We start from the raw sequence: 23324 nt of genomic DNA, 5'->3' as shown, positions 1-23324 counted from the left end.
CCAGGCAATTACAAGAATGAGTTTCCCTCCCGATTACAGGTATGAGTTCTGATGTCTGCCAAACTACCCTACTATTTACAAAACATTCTGTCTTAGTTGTTTTTCTATTGCTGTGAAGAGAGCTTTTAGAAAATAGAATTTTTGGGGGGCATGAGTCCATGACCTTGATGGTGGGGAGCATGGGAGCAGGCAGGCAGACATGGAAGTGATAGCTTACATCTTGAGACACAACCATCAAGCAGAGAGAGATAACTAGACATTGTTAGTAGTTGAAACCTTGAAGCACCACCCTGACACCCCAGTCATATATTTCTTTCAACAAGGCCACACCCCCTAAACCTTCCCAAACAGTTCCACCAACTGGGAATCCAGTATTTAAATATAGAACCCTATGGAACCATGCTTATTCAAATGTCTCATAATCTAGGATGGTTGTCTATGGGAAATGCTTTTTTAGATTTATTTTTAAATTGTTTTTTGTTTGTTTGCTTTCTGTTCTCTTAGCCATTCCATTTTGAAACCAATGGGATTCCAAGGCATATCACTCATATCAGACATGTGTCCTTTGAGAACAGTATTCACTGGGAAGATTGAGGAGAGGCAAGAATAAATGAAAACCCTAGTCTGGTGGCACATCCTGTCATTCTAAGTGCTAAGGAGGCCGAGGCAGCATAAGTTCAAGTTCAAGATCGCCTGTAGTACACAACAAAACTTTATGACTATGGGAGTCTCTGTGAAGCAATGACAACCACAGGAAGATATGAACAAGGCAAACAAATATAAAAAACAAATAAAATGACTGTCTGTCCCAAGTAGCTTAGTTGTGTGAGTATATGTGTGTATAAGTTGCTCGGAACATGTATATACCACACACACACACACACACACAGAGGTAGAGGTAAGGGAAGGAAGAGAGTTGGGGGAGAACACGGGGCTCTGTTAAGAGTCACATAGTCTCTGCAGAACCCGGTCATTATTCAATTGAATCTACCACTGGGGTTTTCTAATTGGTCCACTTAAGTCCTCTTTAAAATGTGTCCAACCACAAGGTGAGATCTTTTCTAATGTTTACAGAATCTTGTCTGGTGCTAATGATGGCCCTAGGACATACAACTCCTTTGGTATTTAGTGCTTTGGAGGGTCAGAAGCCTGTGGAGTGATTCCTAGGAGGACAATTAATTAGGAGTGGGGATGCAAAGAAGGAGAGTGGAAAACAGAGTGCAGCTGAGGGAGCAGCTAGGTGACATGTCCAGGCTTGGTGACACATTCCAGGTCTGAGCTCCAGCCCAAGAAATTGAGAGAGATCAATGAGGGGAAAGTACTCCCCTACCCTCCTAACCCCACCCTCCCCATCTCACCCTATGCCCTTCCCACTTATTTTAAGTAATATGTGTGTGTGTTCATACATAATACAGAGAAATATGTCTTGAAAACAAAGAAAACTCCACAAGATCACAATATTACTAGAGAAAATATGTAAAAAGGATCAGAGGCGGAGGAAATGGGTCAGCAGACTCTTGTCCTACCAACATGAGTTCCACCCCAAGTACCACCCACATAAAGGGAGAAGCCAAGAACATATTCCACAGTCACTGGCCAACCTTCATACATATATCCATACATACATCCATACATACAAATATATTTTTTTCCCAAAGTTGCTCAGGCTGAATATGAACTTGTGATCCTCCTGCCTCAACCTCTTGAGTAAGTTGGAAGGCCTGAATCACCAAGTCTGGCCTCCTTATGCACCTCCCTTAAGGTCACACTTGTAGCTGGGAGTATAGATCTTCTGGGAGAGGATTGCTCGGCATAAATGTAATGCTGAATTCTTTAATGAAGCTCAGCCTAGATGCACACAGGTAAGACCTTATTTCCTTCAGTCTTCATTCATTCAAAACCTTATTTCTAAAAACCAAATAAAACACAGAAATATGCTCTAACTAGGGGCAGATCTCTCACATGGTAGATGGAACTGGATTTCAGTTCCTTGTCTGTACTGCATTAAACGGGAGGTCCTGTCAGAGATCTAGCCAGTTTGGCCATTATTTAAGGGGAGCCTGACAGCACAGGGCTTTGAGAGGAAAGGGAAAGGCCACCCGGGGCTGCTGCTCAAGGCCAGGCTGGGCAGTTTAACCAGACCCTATTTCAAATAACAGCAAGTAGAAAGGGAACTGGGGGTGTCGTCAAGTGGTGGTGTGCAGGTGACCTGTGCTCAGTCTCTGCTACTGGGTGGCTAGAGTTGGTCACCTGAACTCAGTCCCTGGGTCCTACCTGATGGAAGGAGAGAACTGACTCCCAAAAATTGTTTCTCAGACCACCATACATTTGCTACAGTGTGTGCATACACATAGAAAGAAAGAAAGAAAGAAAGAAAGAAAGAAAGAAAGAAAGAAAGAAAGAAAGAAGGAAGGAAGGAGAGAGAGAGAGAGAGAGAGAAAGAAAGAAAGAAAGAAAGAAAGGAAGGAAGGAAGAAACAAAGAAATAAAGGAAGAAACAAACAAATAAATATTTTAAAGATTCTAAAATTTAGAAATAAAAAAGCAACGGTTTTCTTTTATAGGCAGATATTTTTCAACTACACATATTCATTTACTGTGTGTATATATCACAATAAATTATGTAGAGACAGGACGACTCATTGGACTTAGTTCCCTTCAGAAAGTGGGGTCCCAGGGACCAAATTGAAGGCACCAGACTTGGCGACTTGGCATCAAGCACCTCAAACCAAAGGCAAAAGCAGAATTCTGCTGCTGCTGCTGCTCCTGGTTTGGTTGCTGGTTTGTTGTGGTGGTTGTTTTAGTTTTTTTGCTTGTTTTATTTTTTACTTTTTTTTTTTTTTTTTTTTTTTTTTTTTGTGTAGCTCTTGCTGTCCTGGAACTCACTATGTAGACCAGGCTAGCCTTAATTTTATAGAGATCTGACTGCTTCTGCTCCCAAGTGCTGGAATAAAAGGCATGGACCAGTATGCCCAGCTCCAAAGGTAGACTTCTTTGTGAATAAGATGGGCCAAACTCTATTGTGCTTGTTAAAATAGCAATCCCTTTGAGAAGGAGCTGCTCTAGACTTTTGCAGATCAATGAAATCTTTGGGTGCTTAAGCTGATCTCAATTGTATCAAATAAGCCTCACTTTGGACCAAAGCCTTCTAGGAATTCACAGCAGAGGTTAAAACCAGTATCTAGCCTGCCTGATAGAGCAGAAACCACTTTTACTAAGTTTCTCCATTCAGAACCACCTGCCAAATGGCCGCACATGATACAATAGGCTTGGGAAAATTCCCATTCAGGTAAACTAGGTACTCACTGACTTCATGCATTTACTCTGCCAGTACTTACTTAGCCACGCGTGATTGCTCGGTGTATGCCAGTGTCTAGTGCTCTGGTGCCAGAGACAGGATGGATGATCGATACATGTGAAAGTTTAGCCTGGCTTGCACAGAGAATTCCTGGACAGCCAGGACATACCATGAGAACTAGACTCAAAACAGTAAGAACAACAAAATATGATAAAAAAAATAAGACATTTTCCAAAGAGCTGGGCTTGGAGACATGTATGCACTTTTAAAGATGAAGAGAATGGCTTGAGCCTAAGACTTTAATAGTCAACAGCACAGTTCTAGCTGGAAAAAGAAAAAAAAGGTAATAATAATAAAGGAATGAGAAATTCTCATAGTTACATTCATGCTTAGGACATGTAGGCATCAAAATGAGTTGGAGGCCAGCCTTGGTGACACATCAAGTTAAAGACTAGCAGCTTAAGCTATAAGAAACCTTGTCTCGGGGTGGAGAGATAGCTCAGCAGGTAAGAGCACTGACTGCTCTTCCAGAGGTCCTGAGTTCCAGCAACGACATGGAGGCTCACAACCATCTGTAATGGGATCTGTTGCCCTCTTCTGGTGTGTCTGAAGATGGCGACAGTGTATTCATATACATAAAATAAATCTTAAAAAAAAAAGAAAAAGAAAGAAACCCTGTCTCAAAACAAACACAAAACCACGCTGGACATAGAAAAATGCATATGTAACCTCAGCACTTGGGAGAATAAAGTTGAGTTGCTACAAGTTAAAGAGCAGCCTGGTCTACAGGCTTACAAGGAGACCTGATGCAAAACCAAAGAAAAGCAGAGCAGGAATTCTCCATAGCTCTCTCATCAGCAGTCCATGTCTTTCACACTAAGAGAAGCATCTCAACCTGATGTTGCTCCAACTTATTCTGCTGTGAGAAGACACTGGTGGCCATTTGCTATGTTCGGTTTTGAATGAGTGCTCTGTCTGCGCGTATGCCCACCTGCCAGAAGAGGGCATCAGATCCCAGTATAGATGGTTTCAAGCCTCCCTATCATTTCTGAGAATTGAACTCAGGACCTCTAGTGCCCCTCTAGGATGCTGTTTTCTTAGTAAACAATCTATCCCTTTGAGAAAGAGCTATTGTTGCCCTTGCCCGTGTGTGTTTCCGGTTTTGCAGATGAGAGTCCTTTAATAGTGTGACGCCATGTGCGGGGTCACTCAGCTGCTAAGGGAAGGTTGGACTTTGCTGTCTGTGCTTCTTACCATAGTCCCCACAACCGCTCTGTGTCCTACCACTCCCTCAGCCACGTTACCTACCCATTCACACATTCATGTCTATTTTGCCTTTCTTTTAGTTGGAAGGTCCCTATGAAATACCCACCTATCCTAACGTGGAAATAATCCTCCGGCAGCTTTCAAAGGAGAGCCCAAGCTAAACAAATAAGTCTTCATGTTTCCAAACTCATGTTTTCTCCAGTTACACTGGGGGAAAAAACAAAACTCTTCTGGAACTCACTCTGTCGACTGTACCACCAATGCCCGGCAAAGCTTCTAATTTTTAAAAGACATACCGCTTGCTGATATTGTTGTTTGTGACAGTCTTGTGTTAAGTTTGGCAGCGCAGGAACTCACTATGTAGATCAGGCTGATTTACGACTCATATAGATCCACCTACCTCTATGCTGTTAAAAGATGTGTAACACCATTCCCATAACCTCCAAGATGTAACTTCTTTTCTTTTCTTTTCTTTTCTCTTCTTTTCTTTTCTTTCTTTCTTTCTTTTTCAAAGCTACTTTTAATAGTCTGGGGTGTGCCCCACAGTAATAAAATACACTGGGAAGAGGTAACCCCTCACCCCCAGGAGTGGCCCAGAGAGAGAGAGAAAGAGGCTACTTGAGGGGAAGGAAGCATAAAAGGAGCCTGCTGCAGACTCAGGGCAAAAGGAAAGCCATCGGTGCTGGAACCTGTGGGCACTGCAGGAAGAAACTGGAACATGGTGGGTCTGGCTTCAGGCACACAGGCATAGGGCAAGAGGGTTGAACACGAAGCCACAAAGCTACTTGGGTTCCTCCTCCTTCTCGTTTGCCTTTTTCTGCTTCTGCTGAATGATATCCGAGTCCCTCTGCTTGCAGCAGAAAGCCCATCATCTTGGCGCTTTTCCTTAACCGTGTCGCCCTGTTTCTTCATGTTCTTCTGGCGGGCGCGTTCTTGCTGGTTACCACGGGTCATCGCGATGGCAGCGGCTCCAACCTGCCTCCCTTGTGTCCCCTGGTTCGGGATGAAATTTCTAATAATCTTGCCTAGTAAGTCAAACTGACCTGGGGATTAAACCTAATTCATCCAGTGTGGTACTCAAGCACTCTACCACTGTGTAGGATTCAGACACTCTTACGTTGTGTAGTACAGGCAAGTCCTCTAACTTGAGATCCATTTCTTTCAACTCTGCAGCCCACCCATTACAGGTAAGTCACAGGTCTTACCATTATGAGGTGACAAATGGAGATCTGAATCCCACAGTCCCCGCTTCTAAACACAGTCATTCACGTCACATCTCTGGCTTCTTGCAGAGAATATCCAAAAGGAACTTTTCCTGGTTGGTTGGTTGGCTGTTATTTGTTTGTTTTGGTTTTTCAAGGGTTTGGGGGCGTGTTGAGGGCATTTTCTGATATCATAAGGAAGAGGCTTGATCTTTGTTTTAAGTCAAGCTTGTTGTTAACTTACTGTGCAAGGAAGTTACCAGCATGGTTTCCCACAAATCTGTATCATCTGCAAAATGGGAGCCAATAGTGACTCAGTTTTATTGCCAGAAATCCCTATATACTCAGTAGACCTTAAAAACGTTTTACAGAAAGAGATGGGGGGAGTAATCTTGCTTTTAGTCCCAGCACTTGAGAGGCAAAGGCAGGAGGAGCTCTGGGAGTTCAGGGCCAGCCTGGTCCAGGACAGAAGGCTACACAGAGAAAACCTGTATCAAAAACTAACCAACTAGCAACAATAAAACCTTTTAATAGTTGGCAGATAGAAAGCTGTGGTTTTTAAGACAGGCTGCCAATTCCAACCCTGCAGAGGCTGGGGCTAGAAGATCAGAAATTCAAATCCTAGCCAGGGGTGGAGGAGCACACCTTTAATCCTAGCGGTCTGGAGGCAGAGACAGGAAGATCTGAGTGTTCCAGGTCAGAGGGGAGTTCTATTATGAAGAACCTAATAAAAAGAGGGTTGGATGGGGAGGAATTACAAAAAATGTAATTCTACGGGCTGGGATTGTAGTTCAGTGGTAGATTGATTAGTAGGCAGAATCTAAGCCCTGGGCTTAGCCGGAGCCCCAGAATCACAAAAACAATACAATACCCCCTACCCCTGCCGTCCTATAGAAAAGGAATTCAGGAGTAACTAGAAATGAGTTGTTTTCATTCACGTTCAGGATGTTAATTCCATTAGATAAATTTGCAGTCTGCTCATACTGTTTGTTCAGGATTCTCTAGGACTTCACGTTCCCTTAGCAATATTTAGTTAGAACTTCCTTCCTTCCTTCTTTCCTTCCTCCCTCCCTCCCTTCCTTTTTTTTAAAGACAGAGCCCCACTATGTAGACCAGGCTGGCCAGGAGCTCAGAGAGATCTACCTGCCTCTGCCTCTCAAATGTTGGGATTAAAGGCATGTGCCACCCACGCCCAGCAATAATTACAGTTTTTAATTCCCCAGATCTACAGTCTCCAGGAGCAGGGTGTGGCAGCTCACACGACTAAATTCACAGTGTTCCTGAGGCTGAGACAGTACAATATATACAGGTATAAAGTGTGTTTCCCTCTAAGCAAGGAGACAGTAAATAAAAAAGAAGAAGAAGAAGAAAGAAAAAGAAATAGATTCGGAGGAAAAAGCCAAATAATTAAACCACACAATAGTGGCTTTATTAAAGTCAGCCACAAACCAGATTTTAGCATCACAATTTTGTTGGGGGTGGGACCAGGGGGGGAGGGGAGCGGAAGAGGGCCTCAAGACAACAGGAAGTAGGAGGAGAGTTTTAAAAGCCGAGTGAGGCCAGAGGTCATTTGGAATCTGGAAGAACTTTCTGTGCGAGGTTTCATCTCTTCTCAAGATGGAAAATGCTGGAACCAAGAAGGTAAGAGTTGTTTTCCCAATTCCGCTTTCCGAACTGGAGAATTTAGGGCCTCTCATTTTTTTGGGTCTACCCAGCCTTTGTTAGGGGAAGAAATGAATGGGCGGTACAGTTAGTTACACTTTAATTGCTTTTTTTTTTCCTTTAAGGTAGGTGTGTAGCTCGCTGGCCCTCTCGCTGAGGCCCTGGGGCCTGGTTGGAGCCGTGCTAGGAGAGGAGGCTGTGATTTGGAAGGGATGCTTTGTCAGGAAGGAATTTAGATGCCGGAGGTCACAGGATAAAACTGAGGCTTTGGGTAGCAGCAGAAAGAACCCGAAGTCCCCAGTTACCCTGAGAGGAACCGAGGGCTTAACCCAAAAGTGCCTGCCACAGGGCTTCAGGCCCCTTGTTTATCCAAAGGAGTTGAGGAGTTAGAGAAGGCAGACAGACAAGCCCTGCTGGTTCCTAACCGTAGTAGCCGGAATCCTCAGCACCTTCCTGGACTCCTTCCCGAGAAGCCGCCAGCTACCTCCAGCTTTCTCAGGTGTACGGATTTTGGTAGATCCAAAAGTGAATAGTTAATAAAGAGGTTATGCAAAGTTAAGTCTTAATTGTCCTCGAGGAGCTAGTTCCTATTGTGATGTAAAAGTGCCGAGGTGTCAAGTAACAAACATGTTAATTTGTCACTTACTCCCACTCTGGCGGGGGCTGGGGGATGGAAAGGACCTAGGTTTTGGGGCGAAGAGACCTAGTGATTTGTTTATAGCCCTGGGTGCCCTGGGACTCTCTCTGTAAACCAGGCTGGTTTGTCTCCGCGGTTCCACCCTCGCCCGGCTCTTTTATTTGGAGTTTTTTGTCCCCCGCCCACCTTTCTCCCCCCTTCTCCCTCCCTCTTTTTCTGAAAGGAGATTTCGCTGTAGCCCTAGCTGTCCTGTAACTCACTCTCGTAGACCAGGCTGGCCTTGAACTCAGAGATTTTCCTTCCTCTGCCTCCTGTCTGCTGAGTGCTGGGATCAAAGGTCTGTGCCACTACCGCCTAGCTTTAAAAAGCTTTTTAACGTTTGGTCCTCCGTGTTGAAAATACTATAGTGGCTATGAAGGTAAGGGGTGTGTTCAGTTTGTATCTGCTAGAAGAGACCTAATACTTTTTTTTTCTGTGCTTAAAGATTGTTTTATGTGTGTGTGGTTGTTGTGAAATGTCCCTAGGCCATGTCTGAGAGCCTCTGAAGGGAAATCCGGCAGACCAAGGACTGGGGGAAAATATTTGGAGCGTGAGACGGGTAGAGTAAGGTTTTCTTCCTCTAAAATTACTATTCGATTCCTTCCGTTATCTTGAGCTTCGTTCATATCTATTTCATCTTTTAGTTTTATCCCAGAGCCTAAGCTTGGGCGAGGCTCATCACATCCTTGGTGACCCCCCCCCCCCCCCAATCCACTGCCCAGGTGCTAGGATTACAGCTACTTCAGTGTTTTTCTTTATTTAAAATAGTCCCACAGCGGGCGGGCCTGTGGCTCTTGGTGGACACCTCTAATCCCAGCATTTACCGAAGGCAGGCGGGACTTGCGAGTTAGAGGCCAGCCTGGCCTACAAATCTAATTCCAGGACAGTCAGGGAGGCTACACAGAGGAAAAACCCTCTCTAAAAAACAAACAGAGAGATAGTCTCACAAGCCTGGGCTGGGCTGTCCTTGGTTCTGGCCAGTGCTCTGTTACTTTTGTGTGCCTCCAAGTCAACATGTTTTCATTTTGACTCCCTCTCTGTCCCCCCAACCATTGCTTCCCTATTGCATAACTCAGGTTGTCTTTTCAAATGATGCCCCGAGAATGCACACTGGTAGTCCTGTGCACTGAGCTCTTGGGGAGCTCCGATGTGAGTTACTTTAGAGCAAATGAAGAAGTATGGTGGCTCAGGACACCTGCAAATTCTGTAACCCCACTCCTCTGTCCACAGCAGGGCACAGACGAGCTGAGGGAAGAAATGGAATGCCAGATGTCTAGTCAACCGAGCACATCTTCTGCAAACACTAAACCAACGGGGAAAAAACAGAAAAAGTCAGAGAAAGATAATGGTAAGTCTGTAAAGGCTGAAGTCTTTTCGTGTAAGAAACCTTAATTTCCCTTAAGTGTAAAAAAGGGCGAGGGGGCCCCAGCCCTCCTCCCAAACCTTCCCGGGAGAAGGTAAGATGGAATTAGGCATTCTAAGCCCAGAGGCCACAGTCTGACAGAGAAATCAACAAAACTTAGCTGAGTTTGTCCCTCAATGTTTGCTGAAGGGCTTGAGTCTCCTCTGAGGACCAAAGGAGTGTGAAGGGTTTCTTTCTCTAGCTGGAGCCTCATCGGAAGGGTAGAGAAAGTGAAAACAGGTACCAGGTTCTTGTTCCCACTAATAGTAGGGAACAAGAAAAGTGAAGGAGCAAAGAAACTTCAATAAACTTAGAGGTCATTTGACAAGGAAAAAAAAAAAAACAAAAAAGAGCCGGGGAGGACAAGAGTAATCTCTGCTTTTTTGCTAGCGCTGCACTTCACTGAAGTCTAGCTGGGTTCTTACAACAACAAAACACAGACAAGGTGCTTCCCTCGGCCAAAGCCTATTCTTTCCATCGTCAAACTTCCATGTCGTTCTTACCTCGGTTGGTCTTAGCACTCTGGGGTAAATAGGCAATGAGAACAGTTTGCACCTGTTATCCTAAAACTAAGTGAGGATGAACCTAATCTTGAAAGAGGGGTGTGTGTGTGTGTGTGTCTGCGTAAAACTCTATACAGTCTGTCTGTCCCTGATCTGTTTTAGGAGTCTGACAGTTTCGTTTACTCCTGTGGTAAAAGCACTAGGCACCAGAGTATTGATTGGCTCAGATCTAAGGCATTAGTCTCCAGGATTACTCTCTGTTGGAGAATCCTCAGAGCAGCAAGCCTAGCACATTTGTTTAGGCTTAGCAAAGAACACTGGGATTTGAAGAGTCCAGGCTTTGGGTCTGTCCCCTGGAGTCTAGATAGTCTTTAGGTGATCATGTAAACACGCACCTCTATAGAAGTGGGTTGCTACATAAAGAACCAAAGGGGATTGTGGGATTCAAAGTCTATACAGCTGTGCAAAAGTTGTTACCTAACCGTATTCCTTTTGTCTCTCAGGTTGTAAACCAAAGGAGGAAAACCCACAAGCTATTCAGACCCCTGGACACACTCGTAGGAAGGTATCAGTTCCTCCTTTTCCACAGCATCTGCCCCCAGTGAACCTGATTCACCGAGATGTTTTGCGGGCGTGGTGCCAGGAGATGAAGCTGAGCAGCAAAGGCCAGGTGGGGGCCCAGAGGGGGCCTCTTGCTGAGCGGGAGTATGACAACCAGAACTCAACTAACAACTCTTTTTGTTGTTGTTTTTTTTTTTGTTTGTTTTGTTTTTTTTTTTTTTTGTTGTTGTTGTTCTTTTGTTTTGTTTTTGTCTTAGAAATTAGATGCTTATAAACGACTCCTTACAAGGGCTTTCCCAGATCAAACGGTAACTATATTTTTTGAGACTATTTAGTATTAGCCCAGGCTAGCCTGGCAGTCAGTCTGTGAAAATAAAGTGACTTCAAGCTCAAGGTCCGCCTACCTCCCACTGGTAAGATTGTAACCTTGCACTGCCCTCCCCGCCCTGCATGTAACCTTGCACTTTAAGGGATAGTGGCGGAGGGAAGGGTTTGGTTCTAGTAACTATTGGAGAATAAGCTGGGGGATTGTCTTGACCCCTTCTTCCCTCTCTATCCCCAATTGGAAGAGAGAACATGAAGTAATAAAACTAAGTAAGGTGGGTCTTATTCGTGTTTGGTGATGGATAATTAATCTAGGGCTATAATGCATGTTCTACCGCTGAGCTGCATGATCCCTTACCCACCCCAACCCCATTTTTTGTTTGTTTGTTTGTTTTGTTTTGAGTTTACATGTAGCCTAGGCTGGCCTAAAAACTTTTAAGAACCTCTTTTCTCAGAATCTTACTAATCCCAGGTGTGGGCTGCCATACTTGGCTGACTCTTTTGTTTTTGTTGGTGTGCATTTTTGAGATAGGGTTTTGCTACGCAGCCCTTGCTGGCCCCAAACTTGGTAGCGAACTTCCTGCCTCTGCATCCTGAATACCTGGCCAGCATTTTGGCTTTTGAGACTAGGACTTACTATGCTTTCTACAAAAGTAGTAAGTGCTTGTGAGAGCTGCACCATCTCTTCCCCACCTGCTCACAGCTCTATGTGCAGTGTGTCTCTGGGTGCGCATGTGCGACGGTGAGCTTGTGAGCTTAGGAGACAGCACTGGTTGTTCTTGCCTTTTCTTTGTTTTAAGACAGTCTCTGCTGCTTGCTGAGGGATATGCTAACCTAGTTGGCCAGGAGTCCACCTCCCATCCTATCACAGGAGCATTAGAATGAAATCCCAGACGTGAGCCACTTAGTGTAGCTTTTTATATGTGGATTGTGGAGATTCAGCTCTTTTACTACGAGGGTCCCACCTGTCAGCTCCAAATGTTTCCCATTATCTATAATTCCCTAGGCCGAGTTAAAGAATGTTCCTGACACAGCCAAAGAGGCCAGGTTGAAGATGTCTCACAAAAAAATGAAGACTGAACCTGGGGAAGACTCTCAGGTGACATATCCCCTGGAGATTGTCACTGTACCAGAGGAGCAGATACCTGCTCTTGTTGACCCTCCTATGCTCTATGAGGAAGTCAGCACCACGATGGTGACTACATCTGCCCCCGAGTCACTGATGGCTTCTTGGGTCAGAATTGCAGCCAATGCGAAGAAATTCAAGGCAGTGCCAAACACTGCGCCGTCGGAGACCTATGGTAAGTCAAAGGTTGGAATCAGTCACAGCCACCAGCGATTCCTGGGCCTGGCCCATGCAGTTTCCTAGTTCCATTTTGGGCAGGACCTGAGATCTAGTATTCCTTTGCACTGAGAAGAACCACCTTTGGTGTTTTGAGGTGCAGGGGGTTTTTGTGTAGCCCTGGCTGTCCTGGAACTAAATCTGTAGATCAGGCTAGCCTCAAACTCATGGATTCTGCTGCCTCTGCCTCCTGAGTACTAGAGTATGCACCACAATCACCTGGTGAGACATGAAAGAATCTTAGAGTAAAGCACAGGCATATGACAGTTTACCCTGAATTTTTATTAGCGACTCAGGCAATAACGAAGCTGTTGATCTAGGAAGTCACACTTTGGAAAATAACTTCAAGTTACTCACCAAGCAAGAAGCAATGCGCTTGGTGTGCTTTCTTCCTCAACATTTTTTTATTTGAAGTCCAGGGCCGAAGACTAGGATCTTGGCATCTATTAAGTTGATGTTAACAATTTACAGTTTCTCCCTAATAAAGTAAGCATGACTAATCAAACGTATAAAAAGCCTATGATCCCAACGTCTAAGTAGGAGGATGGGGAGTTTGAATTGAACCCAGGCTACGTGAGACTTTCAAAATAATAAGAGAACTCCTGAATAGGAAAGAAATGCAATGAAGGAAAATGATGCTTAGCATTGATAACAGTGGGTGATTGTAGGGCTAGAAACATGGCTCAGGTGTTGAGCACTTCTTGCAGAGGACTCAGCCATAGCACTTGGGAGACAGAAGCAGGTAAATCTCTAACTTGTATGGCTTCCATAGCTGCATGATGAGACCCTATCTTGTGAAAACCCTTTAATTTTCTGGGAGGTGTTTTTGGTTTTGTTTGTTTTTTTTTAAATGGGCTTTGTGCTTTTTTTCCCCTTAGATATAGCTATTTTCAGACACACCAGAAGAGGGCATCAGATCTCATTACAGATGGTTGTGAGCCACCATGTGGTTGGTTGCTGGGATTTGAACTCAGTTCCTCTGAAAGAGCGGTCAGTGCTCTTAACCACTGAGCCATTGCTCCAGCCCTGTTTGGGAATTTTTCTAGGGTGGTTGTTGTTTGCCTTTGTTTTCTCTAACTCTGGCTGTCCTATAACTAAGCTCTGTAGATCAGGCTAACCTCAACATGACAGTATTCCTCTACCTCCTTAGTGTGGGATTAAAATCAACCCCTACCTCCCAGCAATCTTCTGGGAGTTTGTTTGGTATACATGTGATGTATTGGAATCACTCATGCAGGCAAAAGCAAATTCTGTACCATTAGAGCTATAGCCATAGTCCTAAAGCCTGAAGGTCTCTTGGATACTTTCATAGTAGGTAGCAAGATGGATTGGGATGAAGGTTGGATTCTCAGTCTTACCTCGGGGTTGCCATTTCAGAGAGGCATCAAGTCTAGACTGAAACTGTGGTGTGTTCATGTTAAATCTCTTAGCGTCCACAGGGGAAATGTGGTGTGTGGTTCATGGGACAAGCCTTCCTGCGACCTCAAGCGGTTGGGTTCGGCTGCAGTTTCATGCCGGACAAGCCTGGGTACCCGATAAGAAAGGGAAAGCGGTTGCCCTCTTCCTGCTGCCGGCCTGCACATTTCCACCCCCGCACCTGGAAGACAACATGCTGTGCCCCAAGTGTGTTCATAAGTGAGTGCTGTGGGCCCTTCAGGTTGCCTGAGGGAAAGGTTAATTTTAATTAGCTGTGTTTGAATATTACTTACCTTGCTCATGTAAGTAAACTCCCAAGGAGCTGCATTTGCCGGTCTGAAACTTGCTATGTAGATAGTGCTAATCTCAAAGGTGGAGCAAAACACGTCTGCCTTCTTCTGCCTAACAGTTTTTTTTTGTTTACTTTTGGGATGGTCAGGAACCAAGGCTCACCTAGATCACACGGCAGAAGCCAGCCTTGAAGTTCTTACTGTCCTGTCTTCACTTTCTGAGCCTGGGGTTGCAGTGTGCTCCCAGGCCTGGCTTATGCAGTGGTGGGGATCCAATTCAAAGGTTCATGTGCACGTCCTCAACAGATCTAGTCTGTTTTAAGTCTTAGTGCCTCTTCCTGGTTCTGGTCTCTTATCATCTGGGTATGGCAAACCTTGTAAACCCAGCATTTGATGTAGTGTAGACTAGAGTGGATGCTTGGGAGTTCAGGGCAAGCCTGATCTACTTGAAACTTTATCAGAGGTGGGCGAGGGAGAGTGAAGTGGGGGAGGAAGACATGAGTAAATGAATACATCCATAGATACATTTGTTATTTGTTTTCTAGGAACAAGATTCTAACTAAGAGCCTCGAAGGATAAAGGACAGGTCTCAAGTTTGGGCTAGCTGCTGGAGTCACCCACTCTTGTGCGTGATCAGCAGAACTGCGGCTGACACCGAGACTGATGGAAATCTATATCTATGCCTTTGAAGGTGCCCAACTCGCCCAGAAATTATGGGATATTGTAAGTTAGTTGATGCTTAAGTGCAAGCAGTTTGAAAAAAGCCAGTGAGGCTACCAAAAAGTCCACCTCTGCTCACTGTGATGACTGAACTCTGGGAGTGGGTTCCTACTCTAGTGTGACGATAAAAAAGTGTCTTATGTGCTTTGCTGCAAGTTGGTCCTGGAGCAGGGATATGACATCGCCAGATACAACAGTTGGTAGTCCTGTCACCAGCACAACGGGGTCATAGCCAGTTTGGTGGTCAACTGTAGATTTGGCTTGTTCCTGTAGCCTCTGTGTGTTCTCTTTTCTGGGTTGTAGTGTGTTAGTGTTAGTACTTGGGTTTGTTTTCTACTGTTGTAAAATATTACACCAAATCCGGTTTGTGGCTTTTGTTTTTGTTATCTGTTTGATTGCTTACTTTCCTCCTGAGTTCCTTCTGCCCCCCTCTGGACATTTAGTCTTTGGAACAATGCTTGGAGCAGAGAGAGGTAGGGTGGGGCTCCTTTTCTAAGCCAGGAAGAGCTAGGCTACTAACAATCCTTGTGCTCAGTGTGTGATGGGAGGGAGTAAAGGCCACCATCGCCAACCATTCACTTCCTCAGTGCACTGCTGGCACAGTTATTCCATGGAGGTGTTGAATGAACAGGAACGTGCTTGCTTGGCTCCTTCGGGGGACTGAGTACAGGTTAGGGTGAAAGCTTTCAGTGAGATTGCTGGGCTTCTGTTTGTCCTAGTGTCATTTCCTGATGGACCCCTGCTGTTCGTATTTGATATCATATACAAAACTGCCAACCCTGCCCTGTCTCCCCCTCTTGTCTGAAAAGGACATGGTGAGCACTACAGGTGCCGTGGATGAAGTTCACGACAGGCGGATGGGTGGTGTGCTGATCATGCTCCTGGGGAGTAAGATAAGGTTTGCACTTGAGTTTTCCAACTAGATGCGAGTCCAGCCAGAGTTAGGTCCCTGCCCACAAGTGTGTGTGGCATACCTGCCTATAGAATTCACTAGGAACCATGGTATATGTTATCTCTAGAAAGCCCTCTATTTCCCCCTAAAAGGGTCTGGTACATTCCAAGTGTATATACCTTAGTCAGAGAGAGGTCTTGCCAAACCCTTGGTGAAGATTCCTCTGGAAGACATCTTGTTCCCTCCCTGACAACTGTACATGACAACTGTACATACGTGTGAGTGTGTCCAAGTTATGCCAGGAAACATTTTGTCAGTTGGAGCTTTTTCATCAAAGTTATATTGTTAGCTGGGACTAGTGGTGAGAGTCTAAATTCCCAGCAAAAGGAAGGTAATGTGTGTTCAAAGCCTGCCTGGGTTACACACAAAACCAGCCGGGTCAATATGGTGAGACTGTTTCAGTGAAAAGGGCTAAACAGTAAATTAGAGCCTTAGTATTCATGAGGGCCTGGATTCAAACCCCAGTACCACTAACCAGTAAACAGTGGGTTTCCCCCAAGTCACTTTAAGCATAAGGTGAGATTAGTGGGAATGGTTAAAAAAATGAGTTACTAATGTCATACAATGGGACATGCAGTTATTACTGATAATTGCTTTTCCAGAAAAGATTTAATGTGAATCTAATCATGAAGAAGCAATCAGTCCTGATTATACCTGTGGTTAGAGTAATTACTAGGTGAGCCTAGTAGGCTTTCTTTTTTTTGTTTCTGACACTCTTAAATAAACCCAAATTTCTGAAGGCAAGTTAATAACTGGTAATAACCTTCACACCAGTCAAATAGCTTGTTTACCTCCTCTACCATCTACCACCATTATTGAGTCTTACTTGGGTCCTTGAGATTCCTATGTAGAACTCAACAAAGCTGCACAGAAAAAGTTGGTATGTTACATGCCCATTTAAGTCGTGTGTGTGTGTGTGTGTGTGTGTGTGTGTGTGTGTGTGTGTGTGTGTGTGTGTTTGCGCGCGCCCTCAGGAGCCAGAGAGAGCATCATATCCTCAGAAGCCCATCATGGACACTGAAAACAAACTTGGGCCCTCTGGAAAAGCAGGATGTAGTAACACTGAGTCTAGCATGCATGAAGCCCTGTGTTAGGTCAGCACTCAATAAATGGACTATAGTGACCCTCACCTGTAGTCCCAGAACTCACAGCAATGTCATAAGTTCCTTATAGCATGGTTATAGAATATATAGCACAGAATACCTTCAAACACTGGGCCACTGAGGTAAATTACCAGGTAGAGGTACCCACCACCAAGACCTAGCTACCTGAGTTTGGTCCCCAACAGTGTGTGAAAAATCAGTGTGTTTTTACAGTGGCTAGTTATGGCAATGCATGTACTTAATCCCAGCCTGGTTTACATAGCAAGTTCCAGGACAGCAAAGACTACTTACAGAAGACCTGTCTCCAAAGTTTTCTTTCTTAGTGACCTCCATAAATTCACTACAGCACAGTGGAGATTTTAAAATAAAAACAGCATTATCAGTTCAGCACTGGGATGCACAGATTATTTATAGCTATATCCTAGTAGATAAGAATTGGGAATGAGTGAGACAGGTTTCCTGGTGTAGCCCTGGGTGTCCTGGAACTAACTGTAGATGATGCTAGCTTCTAACTCAAGAGATCCCACTGCCTCCTGAGTGCTGGGATCAAAGGTGTACTCTTACACCCAGCAGATTTTTTTTTTTTTTTTTTTAATATGGGAAAACATTCAACTGAACACAAGATCTCCTGGGAATGAAGTCAGGCCATGACTGTAGTCTACAGCTCATTTCCTTCTGGGGAAAGCCTGAGGTCTCCAGACATCCCTCAAGCCTTTCCTCTCCCTTCTTCCTCATCTCTGACATCCCCTCCAGCAACCCTGCCCTTATATTTCTTAACTGTGCTATTCCCACTGTGGGGCCTTATCTTTTTGCCAGCTTGATTAACTTGTTTTTGACTTACAGGCCTGGGAGGTAGCTCATCTGGTAAGTGTTTTAATGCTAGCCTGTAGCCTCACACTCATTCCAATAGCTCTGGGGACCCAATTGCAGTGACAGTTTATGATCACTGCCTCGGGTTATTGTTTGACTTCTTCCTCTGAAGGAAAAGGTGAACTGTTTTGTCCTGAGGTCCCAAATCTCCTTCTTGTTTGTTTGAGATAAGATGTGATCAGGGAAAGTGACCTTGAAGTCCTGATTGTCCTGCCCACCACACCAACTTGGCTGCTTCACCTGAGGCTCTGCCATTTTCCTCCATGATCCTAGGATGGAATCCACAACCTTGTGCATGCAAGGCGAGTTCTTCTAAGTCTCCTGTCAGCCTCCTAGAACAGAGATCTGACCTGTATTAGATGCTCAGTACATGTTGGTTCATTCCCCAGGACTAAAAACAACTACAAATCCCCTCACCCTTAAAATAATAATAGGAATTGTAAATCTGCGTTTAAAACTTAGAACTCAGCATTTAAAACTTCTCAAGGGGGCAGGAGAGATGGCTGGGGGTTAAGAGCACTGGTTGCTCTTACAGAGTTCCTGAGTTTAGTTTTCAGCATCCCCATGGCAGCTCAGAGCTGTCTGTGACTTCAGTTTCGGGGCACCCTTATACAGACACGCATCCAGACAAAACAGTGAATATACAACAGGTAGAGGTGCCTGATGCCCCAAGGTCAGTGCCTGGAACCTGTATGGTAGAAGGAGAAAACTAATTCCCATAAATGATGCTCTCACTTTCCCAGTTCACCTTGGCAAGCACACAGGACACAGTCAGTGTAATTTCAAGTATCAAGTCCAGCTCTTAAACTGGTGCAGGTGGACAGAAGCTTGAATCCAACCTGGGCCACATAGCTAGTGCGAAGTTTTCACACACATAGTGAAGATTACATTCATTCAAGTGTCGCAGAAAACCTGTGCTTTAATGGCAGCTGGAAGATGAACAATAAAGTAATCATTCTGGGAAGCACTGCAGGTTTTCCTTTCCGGCTCAGTGAGTCAAGAGTGTTCTTCTAGTCTTTGGGAGTAGTATGTGGATGAGGTGGAGTCCTGAGACTGAGGAGGGAGAAGAGACAGATGTCTTCGGACCTCTGAACCAGAGTCCTTGTAGCTGATGCTGCTGACATGCTTGGTCTCCAGCAGCAAGTCCTTCAGGTTTGTGACCGTTGAGCGATCGTGGGGTTTCTTACAAAGGCTGATGCTTTGTGGGTTGTTTGCTCACTGAATGCACTATGTTCAATACCCAAGGAAGGGCTCAGTGCACCCAACATAGTGCCAGTTCTCAGTTATTCCAGGAGCATCATAATTCATAACAAGGTAGACACCATGGAGTAAACATCATAGGCTATTAGCACAACATTTCTGGAGTTCTGTGTTCTGTGTGATATCCTGCCTGGAAGTTCTACCATACCCCATATCCTGGTGAGAGGCTTTACTAGGACACTCTTGGTAAGTTTCTGGATTTCTTTGGCTTGGTGGCACTCATTGAAGAAGAGTTTGCCATTAACCCTTGCAGTAGGAAAACATGCTGAGGCTGTCTAAGCCCTTGTTGATCATATGGTCTGCCTCATCTCAAGCCAAGCAGTGACAGGGTCTTAGTCAGGGTTCCTATTCCTGCACAAATCATCATGACCAAGAAGCAAGTTGGGGAGGAAAGGGTTTATTCGGCTTACACCTTCCACATTGCTGTTTATCATCAAAGAAAGTCAGGACTGGAACTCAAGCAGGTCAGGAAGCAGGAGCTGATGCAGAGACCATGGAGGGATGTTACTAGCTTGCTGTTCCCCCCCACACACTTACTCAGCTTGTTTTCTTATAGAACCCAGGTCTACCAGCCCAGGGATGGCACCTCCTACAATGGGCTGGGCCCTCCCGCCTTGATCACTAGTTGAGAGAATGCCTTACAGCTGGATCTCATGGAGGCATTTCCTCAACTGAGGCTCCTTTCTCTGTGGTAACTCCAGCTTGTGTCATGTTGACACAAAACCAGCCAGTACAGATATCTAGGCTGAGCATTTTCTTTTACAAAAGAAAGAAAAAGAAATATCATAATGCTTCAAATAATGGCCACTATTATGTGCAGGTGACATTGGATGATCTCCATTTTCTGATGAGCACGCCTCAAAATTCCTCTTACCTCACACGTAGCAATATTTTGGGGGTGCTAAGAGTCTGCTAGGTCAGTTCTCTGAGGGGCACATGATAAGTCCATGGGGCCTATCTTAGTGTTTGATTGCTGTGAAGAGACACCATGGCCCCTGTGGGCTTGCTTGTAGTGTCAGCTGTTTTCAGAAATCAGTCCATTTCCAGCGTGCAGGCAGACATGGTGCTGGAGAAGTAGCTGAGGTCCTGCATCCAGATCCTAAGGCAGCAGGAAGAGAGCTGAGAAACGAACTGCTTTGGGCTGTTGCAACCTCCTAGTTCTGCCCCCAGTCGCCCCCAGTGACACTTTCTCCAACAAGGCCACACACCTTAGTGCTCAGTAGTACCACTGATGACTAAGCATTCAAATGTGAGCCTTTGGGGCCCATTCTTATGTAAACCACCATAGAGCCCTGTAGGCCTAAAGAGTGGCGATCCTGTTTCTGTTCCAGGCTACTCTACGGAGGACAGTGAATGCACCAGTGTCTAGCCTGGGCTCATGAAATCAATGGCAATTATGTCCTATACTGACAGAATGGTGGGTGCCCTGGATTTCAGTGGGTTTTGGGTTGAGGATACCTTTCTTCAGGCCTCAAAGGGTGGCTTCTGGAAACTTCATTTCTTGTTTGGAGGTGGATTCCATCTCTCTCTTGGAAGGTACTCTTCCAAACATGGTCTTAGTAAAAATGTGGGTGTTAGCCACATGTGGTAGCACATACATACCTTTAATTTCAGTACCTGGGAGGAAGAGGCAGGTGGAGTTCGAGGCCAGTCTGGACCACAGAGAAAGTTACAGGACATCTAGGGCAACACAGAAGCCCTGTGACACTCAAGCCACATTCTACAGAATCTTCTCTTCCCTCGGTTTCTTCTCCTTGGCAGAGTCTGTGCATGCTTCAGCTGCTAATCCAGGAAAGCTGATGTCACTCCTGTGTCTTTACTGCCTCTCACCTGCTGCCTCCCTCTTCCCTCCAAGGTCCACCCTTTTGTGTGTAGACTGTAGTACTGTCTGCTCTAAAGCAGTGGCCACCTGTAGCAGTTAACTTTCCTGTTGCTATGGTAAAACACCATGACAGGGATTATCTAGAGACGCAAGGATGTGTCTGGGTTTATGGTTCCAGGGGGATAGGAGGCCGTGACAGGCAGATCAGAATTAGAAGGCCTATATGTCAGTCCGCAAGCAGGAAGCAGAGAGCTCAAAGCCCACCTCTCCTTTGCTCCTCCCCCTGCCGTGACACACTTCCTCCAGCAAAGCTACACCTTTTGAACCTACCCAGGATAGATAGCAGTTCCAACTCCAGACCAAGTATTTAAACATAGGAGCCAGCAATGGACATTGTCATTCAAGCCACTGCCAGTGCTGCTGCAGTGACACATGGGACACACTGTCCTGGCTTTCATTCTCAGAGTCTATGAGTTGTCAGTGTCCACTTTCACTCGTGCTCCGACTGCTGACTTTATTGCAGCATTGACCCCCAAGTTTCTCTGCTCCAACTCTGCCTGAAGTCCTTGGTGCTGATTGGCCGTTTATCTCCCAAGCTGGTGCTGAAGCTGGTAGTGTATTTGAGGCTGTCCTTGTTCAGCTTCCTGTATACCTTGGAGGACTCAGCCTGGCTTCATTCTGAGCCAGGCAGGCACTGTGAGGCTTAGCAACTTGGAACTTCACTTGACTTGGACTGTTCACACATATCTGATCTAATGCACTCATAAATGTGCATGTGCTACCCACTGCAAACAATAGAATGACTTACTCCCTCCTAGACACTTTCAGTAACCAACTCCCCTTTTTCTGATTCTACTCAAATATATTCTAGGACATATCTGGGTTTAGGGAAGGCAGGGACCTAATTCAACCTGAATTAGTTTTGGGTGACTGCAGTAAGATTGTGTCCTTTGACTAAACTTTTAGAGCAAAGTCTCATTTCTCACCTGATGGTTATACAAAATTGGGCTTGCATCTTGGGAAAGAATGTGCATCTGAGCAAAAGCATACTCAGTCCGAACCTGCCAGTGAAAATAAAGAACTGTAGGTTGGAGAGATGGCTCAGAAGGTAAGAACACTGACTGCTCTTCTAGAGAACCAGGATTAGATTCTCAGTGACTGCCTAGTGAGTCTCAACCCCCTGTAACTCCAGTTACAGGGACTTTAATGCCCTCTTCCGACTTCCCCAGAATCAGACATTAATTAGAAGTCCTAAAAGTGACTCATGCCGTAGAGTACTCTAATTCTGGGAACTCCTGCCAGCTTGCACCATACTTGATCTGCAGCTATCTCTTTGGCTTTGAATAAAGATTCCTTGCTACTTTGCAACCTGTGTGTGCCTCTTTAGTTCCTTAACTAAGATGCCAAGAAACTGGAAATACCCAATTCTAGACCACCGGTAGCAAATCCTTGTGCATATGGCTGAGGACATCCCACCCTCCTCCCCTACACTCTACTCCACCCTCCTTGCTCTCCCCATTAGTAGCTACTGCCGGTGCTACAACTCTAATGGAGAAGTTTTGTGTTCCCTATGCTGATTGGAGGGGTCTACTTGGTGGCACCCACATGTGACCGTATGACTGCATCCACTATCTCCTGGTGCTTCTTGAAGAACCCATGATGGAAGTGTACCTAAAGCCCCAAAAATGCTAAGCCTTGAAAAATAGGAAAACGTCTGGATTGCAAGACAGCTGTTGTTCTTTTGCCAGAAGATTAGAGTTGGTTCACAGCACCTGTATAAAGGCATACAACCATTTCTCACTCTAGTTCCAGAGATCTACACCATCTCTTGATCTCTATGGTACCAAGCATACATGTGGTGCTCACAGATTCAAACAGGCAAAACGGACACATAAAATGACGAGATTACACTTTTATGTGTATAAGTGTATTGCTTGCATGTCCATCTATGCACCACGTTTGTGCCGTGCCTGACATGGATAGAGGTTGACTTGGATGCTGATACATGGTGGAGGTGAAGGTAAGCTTGGCAATAATCATCAATTAACTAGGTAACAGAGGCAGAATAATTCAGGGAAAAAAGTGATTTTTAGCTGGGCCTTGTGGCCCAGGTCTATAGTTTCAGCCACTTTGCAGGTAGGGGGAAAGAAAATCACATGCCTGGTGGGGCTGGAGAGATGGTTAAGAGCATCAACTGCTCTTCCAAAGGTCCTGAGTTCAAATCCCAGCAACCACATGGTGGCTCACAACCATCTGTAAAGAGATCTGATACCTTCTTCTTGTGTGTTGGAAGACAGCTACAGTGTATATAATAAATAAATCTTTAAAAAAATACTTGCATGGTTATAGTACATTCAAGGTCAGCCTAGGTGACTTAATGACACTCTAGTGTGCATGCACACAGGCATACACACACACTTCTAAGTTCTCCTCAGGATGGGGTCCTGTATAACTAGCTGACCAGTTCTGGGCTGGCAAAGCAGGAAAGAGGATATACACCAAAGGGCCTGCTGGCATGACCTGACAGGAGTTAGGAGAACAATCCCCAGCCAAGCAGGAGAGCAACTAATCTCTGAATATAGTCATGGATCATCAAGAATTCATCCCATGGAGAAACTAACCATCAGACCAAGCACTGGGACCCCAGTGAGGGTGC

The 23324-nt window shown here is 45.2% G+C and overlaps 2 protein-coding genes across 2 annotated transcripts; one reads left to right on the top strand and one right to left on the bottom strand.

The window, feature by feature from the left end:
- Positions 1-5139: 5139 nt before the first annotated feature.
- On the bottom strand, positions 5140-5517 carry LOC308422966 (uncharacterized protein; the record flags this gene model as incomplete). Its single annotated transcript, XM_080919563.1, has 1 exon — positions 5140-5517. The coding sequence occupies one exon, from the start codon at positions 5515-5517 to the stop codon at positions 5140-5142; it is 378 nt and encodes a 125-aa protein (XP_080775689.1).
- Positions 5518-7382: 1865 nt separating this feature from the next.
- DPPA4 (developmental pluripotency associated 4) lies at positions 7383-14520 on the top strand (the record flags this gene model as incomplete). The annotated part of the gene is made up of 7 exons (XM_080919498.1): positions 7383-7406; positions 9334-9451; positions 10512-10678; positions 10827-10877; positions 11900-12194; positions 13666-13870; positions 14487-14520. 7 exons carry the CDS (start codon positions 7383-7385, stop codon positions 14518-14520), a joined length of 894 nt encoding a protein of 297 aa, XP_080775624.1.
- Positions 14521-23324: the final 8804 nt, after the last annotated feature.

This window comes from Micromys minutus (genome assembly GCF_963924665.1).
Source record: "Micromys minutus genome assembly, chromosome: 7".
Taxonomy (NCBI): domain Eukaryota; kingdom Metazoa; phylum Chordata; class Mammalia; order Rodentia; family Muridae; genus Micromys; species Micromys minutus.
Note: the sequence above shows the minus strand (reverse complement) of the source record. Positions and strands in the feature narration are given on the sequence as shown.